The 23,591-nt window shown below is 36.8% G+C and overlaps 1 protein-coding gene across 1 annotated transcript in view; it reads left to right on the top strand.

Annotated features, from left to right (window-relative positions):
- CRIM1 (cysteine rich transmembrane BMP regulator 1) overlaps nt 1-22,938 on the top strand; it is a 196,659-nt gene extending 173,721 nt beyond the window's left edge. The window contains 8 exon segments of the mRNA XM_062572090.1: nt 491-612; nt 5,775-5,984; nt 11,707-11,922; nt 13,596-13,817; nt 16,126-16,320; nt 17,356-17,478; nt 19,899-20,086; nt 21,486-22,938. Coding sequence (XP_062428074.1) covers nt 491-612; nt 5,775-5,984; nt 11,707-11,922; nt 13,596-13,817; nt 16,126-16,320; nt 17,356-17,478; nt 19,899-20,086; nt 21,486-21,662 — 1,453 coding nt within the window. The 3' untranslated portion in view covers nt 21,663-22,938.
- The last annotated feature ends 653 nt before the right edge of the window (nt 22,939-23,591 follow it).

The following is a 23,591-nucleotide window of genomic DNA, read 5'->3' as shown; positions in this document are numbered from 1 at the left end:
TTGTAGCTGCTTTTGTTACTTTCAAAAAATCTCTATGTAGAATCTGCAAGTGTGGAACTTACTGTTAGAGAAGAAAAGTTACCTGTAACTTTTTTTTTCTAAAACCAGTGATTATAACAGATTCCCACTTGCCCCTCTAACTTCTTTACAGTTTTAGAAGTTATTCTTGCTACTATTTCACTTGGAAAAGAATTGATCATAAATAGTAAGCATAAGCACATATGCCTATATTATCTGCAAGGAAGATGGCTTAATAGCTTGGAAATACTAAAGGCAGAGCTTTTGCCCATCACATGGAGGGAGCACATGCTAGGAATGGAGACCTATATCACCCATAGATCCACTGACCAGTTAAGTTCAAAGTGACAATTAAGAAAATTTTCCATACTTAATCACTTCTTCATGGGAAGCTTTTGCTTTAAATATCATGAGCATTATCAGACATTTAAAGTGATCTACTGATCTTTCACAAATTATTTTGGTTATCTAGGAAGAACAAGCATGGCTGTGAGATCTGTCGGTGTAAGAAATGCCCAGAACTGCCTTGTGGTAAAATCTGTCCAATGGGCTTCCAGCAGAACAACCACGGGTGTCTTATCTGCAAGTGCAGAGGTAGGTGTGAATGCAGTGCCACTTACCATTATAATTTCTTTTCAAAGAAGTTGGAAGTTAAAATGAAAGAAGAGAAATACTACACAGTATGTGTAAGAATTGAAATATGATAACTGATGGGAGAGTCCTCTCCTCAAAGGAGTGTATTCTTTTGCAGGTGTTTGTTTTCATTTGTAGTATCTGTGTTCATCTCCACAGGTAGCTTCAGCTCCATATTCATCTTCCATTGCAAAGTCACAAAAAGTTAATGAAAACTAGATCACTGTCTTAATAAGTAATTACTGAAGAGAAGCTGATAGAATTTCTTTTCTCTGTAGCAGCATAGATCTTAGATTATTTGCTATTGCCATTTCTTTATAAACTCTTTCTAAATTTGATAGATGCCCTTTATATCACCTAAAATTAGCATGCTGTTTCTTTGACACTTCTGATTGTATCCAGGAATGTTGGAACTTAGGTGGTATTTCCTTTGCCAAGAGAATAGGAAGTCACAAGCCAAGAGATCATACTGGGAAGGTACAGCACAGAGGCAAATGAGGATCAGAAGCAACTTTGCCAGGGAATATTTGGATGTTTTATAATTGTGTATCTTTTTTAAAAATCACGGAATGTAGCCCAGGGTTTAATGAAGAGTTGAACCTAAGTGAAGCCTTTGTGTTGCTAAAAGGGCAAGAACTTATTCCCCTCTTCTGCTTCTTACTATATAGTCACATGCTTGTTCATATCTGTTTCTAGTTTTCAGTAGACCTTTCTGTGAGTTGTTATAGCTTGCTAACATAGCAAAAACATTTTAGCATTTTATAGAAAAGATGCAAGATTTGCCTGAATTCATTGGAATAGTGCTTAGCACAAGAATTTCTATGTGCACAGAACGTCTTCATCAATGTGTACCAATTGGTAAAGGTATATAACTATGCATTGTATTCAGATATCTAATCCATCAGATGTCTAATATGGATTTAGATCAGTATTGGTTTTTTTAAGGATATTAGTTTCTTTCAGATGTATATTGAACCAAGAGCTCTGAGGGATCTAGTACTGTCTCTTCACTCAGGCCTGTTTGAGATATACTGATAACATGTGAAGATGGCTGTATAGGGTGAACTGTAAAAAATCAACTACAAGAGAAGGAAGTATCAAAGCAGCCACCAGATTTTTGTGTAATAGTTTAGACTTATATAAATCAACTACTACTCCTTTTATATGGAATAGACTGCCTGGTTGTGGAAGTCCATATAGTAGACTGCTGCCCTATCCCCTGCCCATGCTGCCTGTCATCCTCCCCATTTCCTAGACTAAAGTTTCCTCATCTTCTGACTCCTGGATGATACTAGGGTTTTAAAAAGCTTAGTGGAGGCAGGCAAGACTGGAAAAAGATACTTCATGATCTCCAGGGGATGTAGATGGCTAGCATGGTGTGGGCAGGAGGTAGTGGGCTGCCATTGGGATGCTGAAACTCTGATGGTATGACCATAGCAGGCTGCAGCAGGGTAGGAGGAGTGTTTGGTATGTTGTGCCTGCAAGCACTTAACTGGAAGGAAGGACTAGGTGTTCTCTTAACACTAGAGGCTGCACACATACCACACACCAGGAGATTGTTCTGAAGACCAAGTCAGAGGTGATGCCTGGAACAAGATGTTCATAGGTTATATGCTTCAGTTGTGTGCTGCTTTAAAGAACAGACATTTAAGAGACTTGAGGTACTTTGGCACTATAGTAGTATAATTAACCTATTCTGAGTTAACAGCTTTTAGAACAGGAAACTCCTGAAAAGCAGCTATTATCAGAAATAAACCCCAGCTGACTCTTTTTCTTCTTGGTGATTGTTTTTCACAAAGAATGACAGTCTGCTTCTCCAGATGACAGTCATAATTCAGATACACAATTATAAAACATCCAAATATTCCCTGGCAAAGTTGCTTCTGATCCTCATTTGCCTCTGTGCTGTACCTTCCCAGTATGATCTCTTGGCTTGTGACTTCCTATTCTCTTGGCAAAGGAAATACCACCTAAGTTCCAACATTCCTGGATACAATCAGAAGTGTCAAAGAAACATAATTCAGTTCAGATATTAATTTTAGAAAATAATGTGCTTATTTTTCTCTGGTCTAAGCTTTGTAATAAGCTGATCATCAAGGCTGGCCTCAAAGCATTCTTTGCCCAAGCACAGCTTTGTAGCAAAGGACCACACTGATGGTTCTGAGATACTCCTTTTCCAAGAAGCAGTACCTGAAACACATTCTTTTCATCTGCTTGCTTGCTTATGAGTCAATAAAGCAAAGTAAAGGGGTAAGATGCTTCCAGTCTATAGCCATAAATGGGGAGGGTGGAGGGGAAATATCCTACATATATAGCACATCTTTTCATTGCTGCTAGAGTAAAATGAACAACAGTATCAACCTTTGTGTTGAATTGTTATGTTCCACGTTATTGTTGTGCTCTATATTATGTTCTGTTGAACTTTGGCAGATCAAGTGTTTTTTTCATATCCTTTTAGTGTCAGAAGATGTGTTTTAGAACTAAAATACACTAATGAGTAGTATAGTTTTGCAATACTTTCTATCTTTAGACAGATTTTCTCTACTCGTTGTTGTGTGTTATCATTTAATGACTGTAAGCTGTGCTTTAACAACAGAAAAAAGTGTACTAGTTGAAGTCTGACAAGAATGCAAAGTTGCAAAGCAAAGAAATGAAGTTATCCGTAGGAATTTGGTTTGTGTTGTATATTACACAGTTTGTAAAAGTATCTATGAGTATGGTGTTGGTATGCTCCATCTGTTGGCTTTTATTTGCCTTCCTGTGAGTCCTGGGTTCCTGAGGAAGAGGAGGATAGGAAACAGTGCATTTAGAAATCCAGTAGTATTTTTTGTCTTGTAGCAAATTTTTATTATCAAATTTTTAAGATAATGGCTTATGTTTACTGTTGGCTTAGATTACTGTTCATTAAATAGTACTTATTAAAAGACCTAAAATATTTTGTTGAGATAGATTTGGATTTGTCTGATTTGGATTAAGCCCAGGAAAGAAAGAAAAGACCTTGTGTCTTTCCTCATATCTATTTTATGTCCATCCCTTTTATAGCTATTTATAGTGAAATCTTAAGAGGGATTTCTAGGTTTTTCTGCTGGATTTGGGGCTGCTTGGTGAGAAGTACTTGCATACTTTCCTCTACTACTTATGAATACAAGCATCTCATTTAATGCTCTCCTTTTTAGAAGAAGATAATTATATATGATTTTTTTTTCTGCTTTGGCTCAGATTTCCATAGGAACTTTTTGTCTTTCATGCAGCAAATCTTTTTTCTTTTTTTTTTTTTTTTTTTGTGAAAAATGCACTACTGACTATTTCTTTAAGATCATTCTTGTTTCTATTCTTTTTCATTTCAATGATCTTGCCTTCTATGTATCATTCACTCATTTTCAATCTGTATTCTGTATTAGTCTAGAGATTAGACTTTCTGGCATAGTAGCCTCTATATGTTGCATCTATACATTTTTATTTGTGCTCAGTCTCTCCCTGATCCTAAGCGCTCTTTCTTTTTTTTCTTTAGTTCTTGCGTACTTTGATTTCTAGCTATAGACAAGAAAGTTTGAATGTTTTCCCATAAAATAAGACAAGGTAGGCGAATATGGGACTAAAAGAAGCTATGCAAGTACCAGAAATCAGTCCCCCCACAGTTGCCAGCAAACATGCAATCATCTAATTTGGAAGAACCCCACACTGTATTTTCTCAACATGGCATCATACACTGCAGGCAATTATAAAAATAATCTTTAAGACTTCTAGTAAGAAATGTTACAAATAAACAGCAATGAGAAGCAGAGAGGCAGATTTCACTGACATAACCTGTAATATATGAGATTTTTACTAGAAATTATGTTCCATTTCTTAAGAACCTCCAACCTCAAAAAACTCCCTAAATAATATGTTTGTGTATAATTTTTCTGTATAATTTTTGTAGTATTTCTGTTCGTGCAGTAAGGTAAAGTCTGTTTAAAAAGTATTTTTCCCTATACCATGGCTTTTACTGGAATTCAGGAAATAGTATACTAATATAATTTCTGTACTGGGTTCTTCTATGTGCATCAAACCAACTTAATACTATCTGCTTGTGGTTCTTAGACTACCACAGGTGGACCTTCTCCAGCTTAAGAACTGCTGGCTTACATGTAACTAAACAGGAAACTTATTAAAAATAAATTTCAGAAGTGCTACTTTACATGCGGCATCCTTTTTTAATGAAAAAATTTGAAGTGGCTTAATACAGATAACCTTATGTAGGTATCAGACAAACATGATTGATGTCTTCTGAAAAGAAGTCACTTCATTGACAAACTGATCCTAAATCCTTCACCATAGTGATGGTGGTGAGGGAGCGTTAGTCACTCTGCAGTTCGTTCAGCTGATTAACAAGAAGTATAAGACAGACTCCTTCAGCACTGTTAAATGCACCTTAAGATACAAATGAGACTTCATCCTCCCTAGACCAACTGTCCACTTGTCTGATTGAGTGCAACTGATACAACAATCCAAGCTGCAGGAGTCTCACCCTAGTAAAACCAGGAACAAGTGATAAAATCATCAGAACACTTATCTTCAAAACATCATGTATCGTAGTAACTAAAACATAATTTCTCGTAGGTAATGTTTCATGAGATATTTCCAGTCGCATGACCCCATTAGAACTTACTTGTAATTTCTTTTCACTCATGATATTAAGACTGTCCTTAGTTCTTGCAAATATTTTAATATTTTACTGTCAGATATTAACGTTATAGATAATATAGTATACTGTAATACTTTAAAATACTCTGCTTCATTTTAAATATGCTTCAGATTTTTTACTATTTCCTTCTGTTACCTTTTTTCTTCTATTATTCAGCAAATACTGCATTGCTGTATAATTAAAAATAATGTAGATGCAACAGAAAGAAGTGATTATTATTTTCAAGTAAATAATTTCAACCACACCTTACCATCCCTTTTAACTGTTTCATGTGTCTCTTGGGTTTACTTTATTTCTAAATGTAAATGATGGAATCGTTAGTCACCTAATTTTACATTTGCTTTAAAAATAAATGCAATCCAGGCATGAAGCATTTGTGTTTTTCTAAGCAACAGATTCTTATCAGGACACTGCATTTTCCTTTGATTCTGTGCAGAGGCAGCAGCTTCTCTTATGCCTCCAGTTAAAACAGGCTCTTGCCTGTCAATGGATGGGCGCCGACACGAAAATGAGGAGAGCTGGCACGACGGCTGCAGGGAGTGTTACTGTCACAACGGACGGGAAATGTGCGCCTTGATCACCTGCCCTGTTCCTAATTGCGGCAACCCCACCATACATCCAGGACAGTGTTGCCCATCATGTCCAGGTAACGTGCTTTCTTCCATATTCATTGTAATCAGGTATCATTCCGTGTTTTGTTTCTTCACACATGAAAAGAAATCTCATACATCATTCAGTGATAAGTATAAATAGAAGTTTCTGTGCCCAAGTGTAACATAACGAGTGGCTTTCATTAACATTTCAGACCTGAAAAATTAATACTTAAATGTATAAAGCATATGCATGCTATGGGAACTAACTTGTTAATCCCTGAAGTGTTGAACTTTTTAAGCAATACTGTGTATATTAGCTATATTAGCAAATACATAATTTTATATATAATAGCAAATATTTTAATAAGCCATTACATTTTCTCTTCTTTAAAGTGGAGTTTTAACAAAATTGATGCATATTTCACAACATCTCAAAGGCATACATTTTTAAACAGATGTCTTAAGTAATTGAACATTATGATTCTGTATTCTGAGTGAAAGATCCGATGCCACCAGCAGTAGAAGATTATTTTAATAGGTCAAGGGAAGGTCAAGCACAATTAATGTTACCTTCGAAAATAGTCTCCATAAGTGTTAATATGAAAAAAAATCTATGAAAGAACTTTGCTCTTTTAGAGTCTGGCTAGAGGTACAGTACCCTCTGCCTTCAGACCATTTACTGCAACATTTCATGTGCTAAATAGATTAATTTTCTAATGCAGTGATATTAATTGTTTATGACTTCATTAGAAAACATGTTTTAAGTTGGAGAAAAGAGGCTCAGGACACAAATATGAATAACAAAATAATGGTAAAAAAGCACTGGCAGAATTTCAGCAATTACAAACTACTTAAAATTCCTTGTAAAGTACAGGAAATCCTAGGGACAAAATAAGCAGCCAAATTTTCTCTCTGAAAGCGACAGGAAGAGTGGCATCCTCTGTAGGACCTTAGATAACAAATCTGCTTAGACAAATGGTGATCTCTGGTCCAATTCACACCTTGTGGTAACTTGAGAAACATAATCACCGAAAGGATGTAGAGTTTCAAAAGAATTGGTTTTTAGCCTTTCTCAGTCTTGAACCACTCTCATTCTCCCAGTGTGAAGACTGGGCATGCCATGTCAGTAAATGTGGTTCCTGCAATTCCGGTGCCAGTCATGGTGTTGCTTTTGCCATGTGACTTTCGTGGAACCAGAGCTGTATTTTCAACACTTAAGTAATCCTTAAAACACTTTAAGGAAAGCCGAGGCTGAGCTTTTAGTGCTTAACATCTTAGAACGGGCAAGCGTTAATGGTATTTTCAGCTGAGATTTTTGTCATAGAACACTAAGGATATTCCCACCAAATACGCGCTTTAGGGGGCCCATCTTTTGCTCACTTGCTTCTCTCCCAAATATATGACTAGTCTGACAGGGAATCTAGAAACCGTAAGATTTCCTTTGTCTCTTTCCAGCTTGGGTCACGCTTAATTTTTTGCCACAGCAGTGTGCAATGTTGATCCCTGTGAGTCCCATCGCATACTGCCTGTCTTTCCTTCTGCCCTCCCCACACCCATGAGCGCTCACGAACAGTAGAACAACACTCTCCCCTGTGAAGCTTCAACATGGGAAAAAGAAAAAAAAATGAGTTGGCTTGACTGTGAATGTTATGACAGAATGAGCAGCTATACAGCAAAGAACAAATACGGACTATTGTATTCGTAAAGCCTCGTCACTGGACAAGGATGTTATCTTCTCCTTATGCTCACTGGAATTCAGGGCTGAACAGAACCATTGGAGTACCTGTACTCACCTTTTCACAATTTGTGTAGTGTTGTAGCAGAGACAGTTGCATCATATTGATTCAGAGTTGATTCCACTGACTTCTTACCATGAGTTTTCTGCTGAATATTCCACCTTCATGGATGTTTCTTCTGAAACATGGTTTTAAGAAAAATCTAAGGCATGATGTAACGGAAGAAAATTTCTGTTGTTCAGAAATAATTTCATTATTTTACAAATTTGAAGAACATGTCATTCTTGCCTTAGATATGCATTCCTGATTCATTCAGCATTCCAAATTTAGGATGGACACTCCAGTTTTTGCAGTTCTGTTCTTAGATCCCCAAGGTTAATTCCTAATTTTACTGCACTATAGGCATACTTGTGCGTATTGATTTACTTAGCATGTACAGAATACCTCCGTACATTCAAATAAGAATAATGATAATTTTGTTTTTTTCAGCAGCACCAAATATATTCTCCAACAGTTACTGGTTATTTTGTTTATGAAGAAAGAGTCTAGGTACATCTGTTCATAAACCTGATGTTTGATTCATTGAAGGAAGATCAGTATAAGAAATTAGCAGTGCCTGTCATCTCATGTTATACTTTTCATCATTTCAATATTCAGAAAAATCTAACGTCTGCATTAGCCAGAGCATATCCACCCTATTAGAGATCTGAGATCATGGCAGACCTCAAACATTTCTGTACTCTCTACTGTGCTCCTAATGCTTCTGGAATATATGATCACCTTCGTCTCCATTACCTGCACAGATACTACTTGTACTCTGAAACAGAGGAAGTTTCAAAATGTATACAACTCCCCAATTAATGTTACATTAGCATATGTCCATTTCTTGTGGATGAAATCACTGTTGATTCTGAGCACCAGCAATGTTGGTCTTTGACAAAAAGAAGAGTTGTTTATCCAGTAGTGTCCATTTCTCTGAGATATGGTGTCTACATGGATTTCTCTGTCTGACTTCCTTTCCTGCATTCACAGTACTAATCATCTAGATTCTGTGTTAGAAAAAGCATATTGGTGGAGCTCTTACAATGCTAGGGCAGATGCATAATTTTTTAAAAGCGGCTAGGTGTGTGAAAGCATATGAGTTTATTTTCATGAGAATATGGCCAAATAAGTCACTGTGAGTTTGTCTCCCCCACTGAGGTTTTTTGTTTGTTAGCAATATACTTCTGACTTTATTTGGCAGTGTATCAATTCCCCAGTGGTGATGTTAAATGAATGTCATGGCTTTCAGTAAATACAAATGCAATTTGGAAATGAGAGATTGTGATTGAATGTGTCTGATATAAGAGTATTGAAATGATCAGCAATCTTCATATATTGAGTTTTCAATTTTATTGTTAACCTATTGATCGGGGAAAAGGCAGCTCTCAGAGTTGTCTTTTTGCAGACTGAAGAAAGTGTTTACATTCAATTTCATGATTTTTGAAGGTAATACTGCAGTCATAAACGTTCAGGCTTGTTTTGTGTTTTTTGTTTTGTTCTTAATGAAAGGTGAGATTCTTAACATTCTGTGGCAAATTTTACAATGATGGCAGTGTAGAATACACAGCGCGTGATGGCTGGTAGTTTATGGCTTTTGTTTGCTTATGCTTTCACCTCGAATCTAGATGGGGAGCCCCATTTGCTTTGTTTTCCCTGGAAGGCAATCAATTTTAGTTAGTTTTCAGGAGAGGCAAATACACTTTGACTGCTAAAACATTCATTATAACCATGTTTTCACGTGTTAATTATGAGGTTACAGTGGATAGTAGCAATGCTTGTGGAAAGCTCTAGGTTTCCTGTAAGATTTAGAAAGCTATTAACTTCTAGTGTTTGGCAGAACCACATTTCCCAGAAAAACTATATATTTGATTACCTAGTTCAGGAATATAATAGTAGTATGTTTATATCACTTCAATTACAATAATTCTGCTGATAAGGGAGCTGTAAGCAATACCATATGTACAGCAGTGCTATCTAGTTTCTGATAATAAGCAGCGTGTGAGCTATAGTAAAAGAGGCCTGTGACTTTGTAGAGGACTCAGTGCAAAAGATAGATTGAGAACATTTTCAGGGATAGTATTGCCTTTGTCATGGCAGCTTCTGATGTCAGTGTCTAAAATGTGGTGATGTTGTATGACAATATATTGCAACAGCCGAAAAGAAAATCGGATAGTGACAAGGCAGCAAACCAATTATCTTGCTTCAGGTATGGTAAATGTTCCCAGACTGTTCACAGATGTAAGAAACTGGGAAAGTAATACATAAGAAAATCACTGAAGGATAATATAATTCCTTAGCCTTGCAGATGCAGCAGAGAAAGAAGAAAAGCATGAGTACTTTCTGAATAGGGTAAAATCAGTCGGAGTCAGTTTCCTTGAGTGCTACCTATCATTCTCCAGAAATGAAAACAAATAAGTGAGCTGTGTATCTATTATCAGATATGTAAGTGAGCAAAGGGCACAAACTTCATTCTCCGGAGAAGCACAGTAGTACTAAGAATGCAAAGAGAAGTAAAATTCTCATAAGTGTTGGGCTGCAGGAATGACTAGAGGAAGGTCCCATTTAAACTTTCTGCCTTAATCAAGATACTTGGTTTACAATGACGTTCATGTTAGGCTTCTCTGAAGTTGAGTAGGAGAGATTAATCTTCAGAAAGATCTTCAGATCTTCAGATGCTGAGTCCTTACCTGGAAGGTACTTTCTCTTCCCTTCCATTCATAACAGAGGAAACCTGAGGCAACTCAGTTCTTCATGCAGGCACTTAACTTAGTTACCTAATGTAAGATGGGTTGAATCCAGGCTGATGGGTTTAATCCATTCGCTTATAAGCCTGAAACTTCACATTGCAGCATGTAGCTTTCAGACTCTCAGCTTGTGTAGTCACCTAAAGTGTGCTATTTGAGGTAACTTGATTACTATACAAAGTCCAGAAAGTTAGTTGAAAGTAGGAAAAAGTTAGTTGACTTACTCCACATCCGAAACAACCAGTATGCGAAGCTGGCAGTTATCTGGATTTAGAAAAGGATACTCTAGAGTTGCATATTTGGTTTTAAGCCCACCTCTTCTGTGGGGCAGCAGCATTTTAGTCCTTTCCTTGATAGTAGGTGCTTGAAGGTTTTCTTTCCAAAATGCAGGAGGCAATTCTTTCTCTTTACCTACTGGTGCTTTAAAAGAAAAGAGTTCCTCTGCTTCTGTAACACCTGAATGGTTGGAGAGCGCTTGTGCTGAATATGGGAAAGTGTTTCATTTCCTTTCTTAGCTTGAGGGAAATCAAATCTATTTTCTTAACTACCTGGTTAAAAACTGTGTGAGTCTTTAGCCATGGTTGTAGAGGTAATGTAATTAATTGTTTGAAAGGGAATTAAGGCTCACTTGGTGAGACGTAGTCGCATTCTACATGATGTTAAGATCTCCTTGGGGTTCAGTTTTTACTTCAAAGACTATGTATGATTTTATATGGAACAATCATTAGATGAAATACATCCACTGATGTTAAGTACTTTGTTTCTTTTTATCGGACATCAAGTGGTACTGACATAAATCACTGAAGAAGCTTATGACAGGCTGAATTTGGACTTTCCACATCCCAGACTAGAAACACACTCACCCATTCTCTCAGGAAGAGCACCAGTACTAATACACAGTTTTTTAACTGTCCAATCAGTATGGTTTTCTTTTTCAGAAAACAACAATTGTCCCTTGGAATTCCTACATTACAGATTTTTTTATTATTATTTTTTTCCTGAAATGCCAAGAATGCTTAAAGTTTTCTCAGATTTATATTAACTAGCATTTATTCAAATTGATTTCTAGATTTTCTTGTTTGATTTTTTTCCCCATTTTCTGTGAGATACAGGTAAGTGACAAATATGCTCTTAATGAAACTCTTTTGACTTTATAGCTGTTTTTGTTGATCCTAGTATTATCAATAATGGTGGTTTGGTATATTTGTTACTCAGCATAATCTCTATTTATTTTTAATTGCTCATCTTCACAGATGAAATAATTGTGCAAAAGCCAGAGCTCACCAGTCCATCTATTTGTCATGCTCCTGGTGGGGAATACTTCGTAGAAGGAGAAACATGGAATATTGATTCTTGCACACAATGTACGTGTCACAGTGGACGTGTCCTGTGTGAGACTGAAGTCTGTCCGCCTCTTCTGTGTCAAAACCCCACCCGCACGCAGGATTCCTGCTGTCCACAGTGCCCTGGTAAATATTATCAACCAACTTTCATCATAGCCCTTCTTGCACTTGGGATTTTTGATACAAATGTTGAATATTTAAGCATGCACACAGTTGTTATTGTGGTGCGTTTTTTCCCTTAACATTTTGGAATAAGAGCCTGCAGTCCTTTGTTTCAGCTACAAAACCTGACTAGGTCCAAGACTTGGGTTATGTGTAAGGGGTGTTGTGGTCCTGAAGTTTGAACTCTGTTCTTTGAAGGCAATCTAATAATGTAAGGAATGCATGTTATTTATGGAAACACATAGAATTAAAGAAACTTTGAAAGTAATTGAAGTGCTAGGCAGCTATAGACAGACTTGTTTCTTTTCATTCCTGTATGTTTTGGTTTCTATAAGCCTTTTTTATTAATATCTTATTTGGGATTTGGTAACAAAAATGCTTCTCCCTGTTTTTACCTTCAGTTAGCATGATACGAGAGTGACTTGAAAGTAATTGAGTAATATCAAAGCATTCACTCTCACAGGTGTGTCAGCTTCCTCACAAACTGCCCCACACTGTCAAGAAAGCAACAAGATTTGCTTTCTTCTAGGAAAGAGATGCAATTTTAAATAAGCATGAATTCATATTTTACATAGCAAATGTGGGAGTTCATTGCTGCTGAAATTTAGTGCAAACTCAAGAATTTTATGTAAGCTCATAGAGAAAATATTTTTGCCTTTATTAAAAACAAAATCTGTGTTTCGCTTCAAAAGGCTAGGTTTTGCTATTTCTACCACAGTTGTTTTTTCCTCTCTGACAAAATACTGTTTGGTGAAAAAGTTAATCAATTTCCTGACCTTCATTTTTCTTGTTGCTGTTAATAACAGTAAATGTTCATATTGCTTAATCCCAAAATACTATTGGAGTAGTTGATCTTCACTGGAAGGAGGTTTGTCTCCTAATTTACGCAGTAAAATTGGGAACCTGATCGTAGTCCCTTTAAGAATCCTCCTTTTCTTCTTTCTTACATGTTCCCTGTGCACATTCAATTGTAATTCTTCATTCATAATGTCTGTTAAGACACAGCTTTATTCAGAAAAGCGTGTTCCCCTACATGAGGGGAACCTCATCCCCTATAAGACGAAGTAGACCCATTGGAATCAAGATGGAGCCCTGTCAAGCTTTGTCTGTTTCTTCACAGTTTATGACTAACTCATAGCTGTCCACTGATGAAGATAAGAGCTGCATGACAGCTTTGGACTTTGCATCCTTCCCAGTTCAAGGACTTGAACTGATAAGGCAGAGGCTGGGATTCAAGTTTTAAATTTAAATTTAATCTGTCTCAATTTAAGGCAAATTCTTCCTGAACTTCTTTTCCATTTGGTTTAGAGCATTCAGAGTCCTTTTCTTGATGACATGCTTCTAATAATGACTGTTAAGAAAACTTTACCCTCCTTTTTTTCGGGGGTTAACCCAAAGGTCTACAGAAATGTGTTTATTTTAGAGCGCATCATGAGATCATTATCAGATGCAGGAACAGAACATGCATCAGGCTCTGTCCTTTCTCTCGTTCTGAAATTGTGGGCCAGTGTGTTAGGATTCCACTGCAGTCTTGGGCACATAAGACACGTGCATGTCAAGAGAAAACTCTTTTTAAAGAAAATGTCAGGGAAGCTAGCTACTCTTAGTTCACTGATTTGTTCTGTTTATATTTACAGATGAGCCCCTTCAGCCTTCTTCATCAAGCAATGAGAGCATGCCCAGCTACTGCAAAAATGATGAAGGAGATATTTTTCTGACTGCTGAATCCTGGAAGCCAAATGTGTGCACTAGCTGCATTTGCATGGATGGTGTGATTAGATGCTACTCTGAGTCTTGCCCGCCAGTATCCTGCGAGAGACCTGTTTTGAGAAAAGGACAATGTTGTCCTTATTGTATTGGTGAGCAAATAAAAATAGTGGATAACTTGCTGTTCCTTTCTTGAGAATAAGAAATAAGTTACATTTCCAAATTTGAATATGTTTCCCTGATTTGAGGGGAGCTGTAGTTAGTGCCTCAGTTAAACCGGAGAGCAAAATCTGCACAGGGAGCTTTGAGGATTGTGTTCGGTGGTTTTAAGGTAGAAGTGCAAGAAAATGTAAATGTAATTTGCATATCAGACGGAGAAGACATCCTCCTAAAAATTTACAGTTGATAATTTAGCTTAGTAGACAAAAACATTGCATAAAAATTATTTTTTAAAAAAGCCAGATGCTTATTTTATGTGCAGACACATCGTATAACATTAGTCAAGTATTAACAGCTGCAGAAGATGATAAACAGTGAAGTATTCTGAAATACATACAGTTCATGAAATAGAGAAGTGTTAATAAGGCACCTGCGTTAAAATGCAGGGAAAAAAAGAGGAAGTTCATTAAAAATTGTTATGGAGAGTGCAAAATAATGTATTTGAGAAAAAAATAGGGAAAATGAAATTTTGGAAATACTAAAAATGATTAAGGAAGTAAGGACCACACTGGTTTTGAATTTGAAGTAAATTAAATGGTGGATGCTGTAGATAGTGAAAATTGCCACACATTTTTAAACTTGTAGAATTTGAGACAACTGATCACTTTCATTATATTTTGAATAACTATTTATTTATATATATATCTTTATAGTGATTTTGCAATCAGTGCAAAGGTTGTAGAATGGGTGCTGCTGATGCAAAAGGTGTAAGAAAAAATGTTAGAAATGATAGGTAGAGCTATGGACTGCACTTCTGTAGGTGGGTTTCTTAATGCACCTCTGCTTTGGTTCCACTGAGTTCATGGGTGTTGTGGCTTCTATCTTTCTCCTATGTCTGTGCTGTCATAGCAATGGACACCAAGGGTCAAAGGGTGCAACACTGCTATTCTGATTTTATCCTTGTTCGCTCTTCTAAAAAGCACTTACTGACTAAGTATTAAATTGTGGTGTGGTGTTTACAAACTTGCAAAAACATGAGCAAGTTAAAGGACTTCTCCAGTCAGCTCAGCTGCTCACTGGAAGAAGGTGTCCTGAGTGGAGCAAGGTAATACTACTGAGAGCAAATCAGCTCTGTAGGCACAGGAAATGCTCAGCTTTAGTTATGCAGAGGGAATCAACAGCACAGACTGCTCAAGCTGTGCCTCTAATTCCCTCCTCAACTATATCAGCTTTCTTACTAATGCAGGGCTCTGCTGGCTCATTATGGACCTTCCCAACCCACAGGTCTATCTGTGGAAGAAAACTATGTATGCTTTTTGCATTTTGCAAGCTGCTTCTCCTACTGCTCCTTTCCTAGGTCCCTCCCAAACTCACTCACAAAATCTTCCACTTGGAGAATTTGTCACCCATGTCATGGAAGTGGCCATGGAAGCCACTGTATAACCATACCGAAGCCCTCTGGCACATTTAGGCTTTTCAGATACTTTTAATAGTACTTTCTCACAGTGCTTCTTGCTTTTCTTCTTTTGCACTTGAATTTGCTGTGGTCAGGTGCATATTACTGTTCTGCTGACTGCTAACCTGGTTTTCCTGGATGTTGTCAGCCTGTTACAATACTGCAGACAACCTGAAAGGCTTGCATAGGGTGCAACATAAAAATTGGTGAATTGAATGCTTAGGCAGCTTGTGAACACTTACAAGTGTTTTCCTAAGACCTACTTACCTCATCAAGTCTAGGTCCCTGATACATACTGTGTTATAGCGCTCTCAAAATCTTTGGGAAAGCGAAAAAAAAGAAAATCCTCACTCTTTTGAGGATTAAGATCACACCAACATCCAACTTAAATTTTTTCATGGTTAGAGTTTGGTCATTGTCCTTTTCTTTTCCTAGGGTTTTTCACTGATGTAATTACAGGGAGTAATCAAATCCCCCTTGAGTTTTTGTTTTATCATAATAAATAGTTTAAGCTCTAACTATATCATCTGAGAATTACTTTATCCTTCTCAATACCCTGCTTGATCTTTTCTTTAATTATTCTGGACTGAGTTCATCTTTCTTGAGCCTTAGTAGTTTAGAATTGAAGGTAGTCTTCCTTAGTTAAGTAGGATTCACCAGGAAAGTGAAGGTAGGAGCTGGGATTCTCAGTTGTACATATAAAAAATCAATTTTCCTTAATTTCCTTAATTAGAAAGAGTCTTCTAGTTATAGCTGGGATTTCTCTGTAGCAGTCATTTAACTTTGGTGTTCTGGAAAAAGACATTACAGCCATTACAGCTGATCACACTGTTTGCCTTCAACAGAAGATACGGTACCAAAGAAAGTAGTCTGCCACTTCAATGGGAAAACATACGCCGATGAAGAACGCTGGGACATTGACAGTTGTACACACTGCTACTGCCTGCAGGGTCAGACTCTCTGCTCCACTGTCAGCTGCCCACCCCTGCCTTGCGCTGAACCCATCAACGTGGAGGGAAGCTGTTGTCCCATGTGTCCAGGTAATACGACGTAACCCAGAATACTGTGATGCTGTTTTCCAACACTGATAACCAAGGGGGGAGAGAGGTTTACTGTTTTTCAAACTTTAGTCCATGTTCAACAGCGTCTAGGAGATGACAGCATTTAATATAAGGATTCAGGAAAATGAGTATTTTTAAGAGACAGGAAAGTCATGCACAAATGTGTAACTGCGGACTCAAAAATTTTGCCCATGTTTGCTCCTGCTCTCTGTCTGTCCTTTCTCAAGGTTATGGAAACATATTAGTGAACTAGGCAAAATAATATTTTTACATCTCTGCAGATCCTGTTAGTTATTAACATTTCTGTCACTTCAGAGTCTGATTGTTTTTCAGATACTACATTGCCATATTTATCATTTTAATTTGGCTTAAATGCAATAGGGAATTTTCTAGACAATGAACAGAGGGGACCCAAGAATTACAACTCCTTTTTAATTCTAGTCCTGACTTATTTCTGCAGGTGTTTGCTCCTATTTCAGTCAGCTAGTAATAACTTCCAACAGAACAATTAGGGAGCTTCAGCAGTACCCTCTTGCATGTCTCCTACTTTGGGGATTACATAAAAGGAAGTCAAAAAACCATCAATGTCAATTAAGTATCAGCTGAGAAGATGTAGCTCTTCCCTTAGCATTTCTGTTGTTAGAGAATCACAAACAAGCAAGGCTAGAGTAAAGTATGTATTTTGAAATGTTTTTCCAAAAACAAACGTGTTGACAAGGCTATATCATTCCATTCACATTAGAATAACGATAATAGCAGCAACTATGTATCCCACATATGGTATGAACCAGTGGAAAATCCGTAACACACACACACTAAAATCTTCCCAGTACTCTCAGTATGTAAGGATATCATGTCAAATTTAAAATAAAATCCCATATCACTAATGGTGAAAATTCTAAAAGAAATGAAAGTAAAGAACTGCTGATATCCAAACATATTTCCTTAATTAAGAGCAGTACTAGATAGGTAAGAAGTCTGTATATTGTGAAAAACATTCATCTCATTTTGCAGAGATGTATGTACCTGAACCTACTAACATCCCCATTGAGAAGACAAATCATCGAGGAGAAGTTGAATTAGAAGTACCAAACTGGCCAACACCAAGTGAAAATGACATCATCCACATTCATAGAGGTAAGATCTGATATAAACTGGGCTAGCTTAAGTCTGTATTTATTCCCCATGTTTTAATGCATCTACTTGTACTGTTCAGGCAGCATCTCTGTACTGATCTAAAAAAAGTAGGTATCCTAGAATATTCTACAGTGCAGTAATGGTTTCATGCATTTGGCTTTAAGTTATGAAGAGTCAGACTATTAAATTACATTTCTGCAATTTGGTCTTTTTATCATTATATCTTCAGCTTGGAAGAGACATCTGTGTTGATATGATGGAGTTCTATAAAATTATGAATGGCTTAAAGTGATGAATGAGGATTGCTTCTGCAGTGGCTTTTCTGATACAAAAAATAGGAAGCAGGGTGCTATTAGGCCACTGGAGTAAGTTGTACCTTGATTTGATACATTTGACATTCTTGCACTGAAAAAACAAACAGGAAAATGTGTTTTTCCCTCAAATAATTGTTCTTCTATGATGTATGCTAAATTGTGTTACACATCAGGTGTAACATGACATAGGGCTAGTGAGGTTTTCAACTAGGTAAATCCATTTTTGTTTAAAACTGGAGTGAAGTCCCAGGGTAGGGAAAAACACTTGGTGACATAGTCTTTGTTAACCTTTATTAATTAAAGGACTAGTTGAACTCTTTTTTTACCTTTCTTTTTTCTTTTTTTCTTTTCCCTTTTTTCCCTCTTTTCCCCTTTTTCCATTCTTTTTTTTCTTTTTTTTTCTTTTTTCTTAATCCAAGGCTCATCTTATAGCATACTGTTGTTTGGTAGCTGGCAGAAAGGATATGGGAAATATAACTGTTTTACAAAACTGTAAGCTTACAGTTTTATAATTACATTTTAACTTGTCAAAGGCGTTGGTGGCTGGTTTGCCACCATACTTCCTGGGAAGTACAAACACACACAGCAGATTGTATGGGAATATTGCATATGCCACTGAAAATTACAATTTTTTGTAATTATATGAAAAAATTTCTAAAGTCTAATAGACTATTAGTGGTCTAGTATGTTTTCACAGGCTGAGTGATGCAAATACTGTAGTATGTTTTCAACAACAAACTACAGCAGACAGAGGGCATATATGTCTGAAGTGTCTTACCAATTAAAAAAAAAAAAACACAACAACAATAATAGATTACTTTTGTCCTAAGATTTCCAGGTTCTCTTTAGCATAGAAGAGAATGGGCTGATTTTCTATCAATGCTTGGACCAGACTGCAAGGTCCCCAGGAGCCAAGTCAAAAAGTTAATTCCTTACGCAAATATATAATTCTTTCATTCAAATGAAAGAATAGTCATATGGGGAAGAGCTGCTGTCAGTTCTTTCCTATACTGACATAAGCGGTCACAACACAGATGTCTTTTCCAGTAGAGATCTAGAAATTCACAGAAACATCTATTAAATGTAGTGTAGCAAAAGACAGTTAAAGGCTAAAATGGACCCCTTCAGAATACGAATATTCTGTCCTGCAGATGCAAGCATAATGTTATGAAGGTTCTTACACAAACAAAAAAATTGCTCAAAACTGCATTCAGTCCAATTCTTATTTTCTACCTTGCACTTAAAAGTCACGGCTTTTGCAGATTGATGCGGTGTTGCCCCAGAAATTCTGTGCTGAAGAAATAAAACTCTTAAGATACCTTGTGATGAATTGCATTGGTAACATGGAATGAGGTCAAATGAAATAAAAATGGAGGCATGAAGCCTCTTTTAGCACCTGTAAGAATTTGGTTATGGTCAGATAAGATGATCTGAATGCAACTGACCTAGGAGATTATTGTCAGACTTGTTCATTATTGCTTCCTTAATTTTGCCAGGGTGAGTACATATGTTGATTCCATCAAAATAATCCAAGCTAATAAAATACAATATTAAATGCTTAAACTAAACAGAACATGTGGGCTCTATCAGGCTATCTGTGTAGTTGTACTATCAGACCTGAGATCAGTTTAAACACAGACATAGGTAAGCTGCTGGACAATAGCTATTATCCCTGATTGTTCCCTACTGCACCAGAAACCTAAATGCAACAAAGAAAACTACTCTTTCTCAAACTCTAGTTGTTTATGCTATTAGTTAATATAAAATGGAGCTAGATGATTGTGCTTCTCACTGTCCATTTTCACTATATGTATTAGGAAGTGCAGGTTTACACATTCTTTCTGGCAAATCTGTTCTTACCCTTTGGACAGCTGAAACCATCCTATTTCCTCTCTGTTTCAGGGCCTTTTCCTGGACAATATAATCACTATATTAGGTACTAGCTTTCACTTGTTCTAATTAGTATAAATAAGGGAACACTTCAGGAAGTAAAGTACAAATTCACCTGAGTGATGAGATCTGTGACTGGTACCTCTACAACTGTATTCTTCTGTATGGTTCAGGCACATTCATCGCTATGAGTAAATGCTAACCTTTGTCTTGCAGATATGAGTCACCTTCAAGGAGAATACAGAAGTGGCAGTGGACCGCACCCTAGTGAAGATGCATCCATCAGTTCTGTTGCCTTAGTGACGATTCCAATCATGATAGCGCTCTTACTTATCATAGTCCTTCTGCTCGTCAATCAGAAGAAGCAGTGGATTCCAGTGTCCTGCTACAAGGCTCCAACAAAGGTGCAGTGTTAATGTCTGATTCTAGATTTTCACTTTCCTGGGAAAACAAGATTAGCTAGACTAGTGCATAGGGCGCAACTGAATTCACATCACATGAACTCTCTTAAATGTTCTCCTTATGCTTAAACCATTTTATACCAATCAGACTGTTGGTATTTTTTAATCTCCTAGATGATTTTTTTTTCATTGTCAAATGAAAACCAGTACTTTGCTACTCCATATGGTAATAATCACTAGATAGAAATCAAGCTCAGCAAAAAATCTCCCAAAAACCCAAACCTGTTTATATCTGGGTTTATATGTAGACAGATACATAGAGGTTTCTTTCACCAGGTGCCACTAATTCATTTCTCCTCTTCCTTACTGTGTGGCTGATGGTTCTTAGTGATAAATTTTGCCAAGTTGAGCTGCTTCTGGCTTTTTTTGTGTTCAGATGAACAACTGTGTTTAAATTTCGTCACTGTTTGCTGTGTGCTCTTACTTGCTTATATAATCATTCTTCATTATCACTTATTTATACTCATTTTTAACCAGTTCAAGTGCATCATTTTTAAAAATGAGAAAGGTATGTGGTCCCAGAACATTCCAGCATGGTTTTAGCTTCCTCTGAGCTACAGCTGGAGGATTCTGAAACAGAGGAATAGAGGGTGGGAAAGACTGTTTGCACAGCTCAGCTGTCTTTCAGCAGTAGTTCGTGTGCACTCATGCTTGTAGATCTCTACATGCTCAAACCCTCACTTATATTTACTTGAAATTAAATACCATAATTCTGCACTTAGAGGCAACTAAGGACAGCTCTAGCAAGTGCCACATCAACTCTAGGTATCTCTGCAATAGCAGTGTTTTGCAAGGATACAAGGCCTAGCAGATACCAAAAAAAAGATGGATGAATTCCTAGACAAGAAAGTAATGCACAAACAACCTTGGCAAGGAATATAGAAGGATCTCCCAGGAGATCCACTCCCTGTAGGATTCACTGTAATGCTGACACCTCTCCCACTCTGTTAGTGGAACTGCAACCAAGATCAAAACATTCTTGAAAATGATTAGCACCACTGAAGACACATTTAGTCTTGAAAACAAGTGCATGAGTGTCCTCAGAAAAAAGGTTAAGGCCTTTGTGTGACGATAGGTTAATACAGTACAACTTAACCACTCCATCTGGCATGTGAGAGTATCAGAGTGCCACTCAGAGGATGAAAAATGGTGAGTTAGAATAGGGTGTTGGTCTGTTTTTCTGCCTGGCATAAACCTTTGCCAAACTTAGTAAAACTGGTGATGAAACAGTCTGGACTTTTACTTCGTTTGTGGCCTTGTACCACAAACATTTTTTTTTTTAATTATGGGTGGAATACAAAAATCTTTGAACTGTTTTAATGTTCCCTTTCTTTTCTAACAGCCTTCTTGCCTGAACAATCAACTGGTGTATGTGGACTGCAAGAAAGGTACTATGGTCCAGGTGGACAGTTCTCAGAGGATGCTAAGAATTGCAGACCCAGATTCAAGATACAGTGGATTTTACAGCATGCAGAAACAGAACAACCTACAGGCAGATAATTTCTATCAAACAGTTTGAAGAATTGCACCCTTACCAAGGATCTAAGAAAGAGCGAAAAAGAGAGAGACTAAGTCTGCTATTAAAATAAAACTAGAATTGTGCACTTGCTTAGTGGATTGTATTGGATTTGTGACTACATGTACAGCTCTAAGACCTTACTGGGATGAGCTCTGACTCCTGCAATGTGCCAGAAAAAGCATTCCTACTTTTCCTTGAGATAACTGACCAAGTGTTTTCTTAGAACCAAAGTTTTAAAACTTATTAAGATGTATTTGCTTGTAACATAGCTGTAGAGGATTTTTGGGAGGGGGAATTGAGACCTGGGGGTAGGCAATGAGATAAAAGGAAGCTTCAGAGAAGAAAAGCTGGTCATGCTTGGCTGGAGAAGAAGATGAGTAGAAAGTATTGCCCAGCAGCAGGATGGTGGCTTTTCTTGTTGCTCTGAAACTGCATCTGTTGAAGAAAAGTTTAACCCCAGATGGGAAAAAAAAAAAAAAAAAAAGAAAGAAAGAAAAAGTGAAAAGGTCTTTTTTTTTCCCTTTTTTCTCCAGCTGTTGCTATAATAATATACTCATAGAACAGAATTTGTCACATCACAGGTGTGGTGTAGCTGCAAATATTTTTCTATATGATGACAAGAAGCTGCGGTAGTTAATGAAATAGCAAGGAAAAGGTTATAGCAGAAAATAAAGGGTGGGTTTATTAAGGATGTATAAAATTTTATGTTGTGCTGCTTTTTGTTTTTATTTTTGTTTTCTTCAAAGCTGATTGGCTAGATTAGCCTGACTTTGGCAGAGTTAGCAAATGACTGAGGCCTAAGTAATTCCTGATATGAGCACTGGATCTTTTGACAGCAGTATTGAAGGAAGGAAGGAAAAGTCAAGAACACCATGCAGTTCCAGGGGCTTTTGTTTGTTTGTTTTTTGTCTGTTGTGGTTTTGTTTTGTTATTTTGTATCAATCTCTGGTTGTTCATACAGGAGAAGGAAAAATATTTTTGTTGGACAAAGCTCTTGCTTAAAAGAGAGTAAAAAAGAGACTGGTTTAAGGTTGGTTTTTTTTTCCTGTTGTTGTTCTTATTTACTGGTATGCAGATTTAGAAACTACTTCCATGCTAGGAAGCTGCTTAATTTTAATTGTATATTACTCAAGCACCTTTTTTGAAGCTCAGAAAAAAAGGAGATCATGCTTCTTTAAACTTTAGCATTATAGGAATATTTATGTAAATATAATTATGCTAAAAACAACAAAAAGTATTTGTATGTTTGTGTATATATTATGTATATACACATGCACGTAGGTATACATATGTACATATGTATACCTACGTGCATGTGTATATACATTATACATATATACTGTATATATAAAGTACTATATATACAGTATATATTTTTCTATTTTTTTCTTGTTGAATGTATTTTTATCTGAGAGAGATTTTACCCAGAGCAGAAACAGATAAACAGGCATTCCATACCAATGCTTAATCGCTTGTGAGTTTAGGAAAGACAAGAAAAGAGCATCTCATTCTACCTACGGTTTGATTTGATTTGAAAGTGTCTGTGTGTGTGTGCGTGTGTGTGTGTGCGTGCACTCTTGTGTTTGCGTGTGTACAGTACGTGCACGAATATAGCAGTAAGCGTTGCTCTTGCTACTTGCTACATTTCAGGGTGTTTCTTATTTTTCTTTTCCTGCTTAGCCTTAAAAAGGCTTTTTAATGAATGCATTGGCTAGAGACACTGATGACAATATACATGCAGCACTAATCAGCTCCTTAGAATAACACCATCAGCTCCTGGATTTTCTTTTTTTCTGTTTTTGTTTTTGTTTTTTTTTCAAACATTTGTTTGAAACAACTACTGGAATATTGTCCACATTAAGCTGGAAGTTTGTTGTAGCTTGCCTCATTTATAACTCTGACTGTATAATACAATGTTAACTTTCCAAA

The sequence above is a fragment of the Rhea pennata genome, chromosome 3 (assembly GCF_028389875.1).
Source record: "Rhea pennata isolate bPtePen1 chromosome 3, bPtePen1.pri, whole genome shotgun sequence".
Taxonomy (NCBI): Eukaryota; Metazoa; Chordata; class Aves; order Rheiformes; family Rheidae; genus Rhea; species Rhea pennata.
This window is presented reverse-complemented; position numbering and strand designations above follow the sequence as displayed.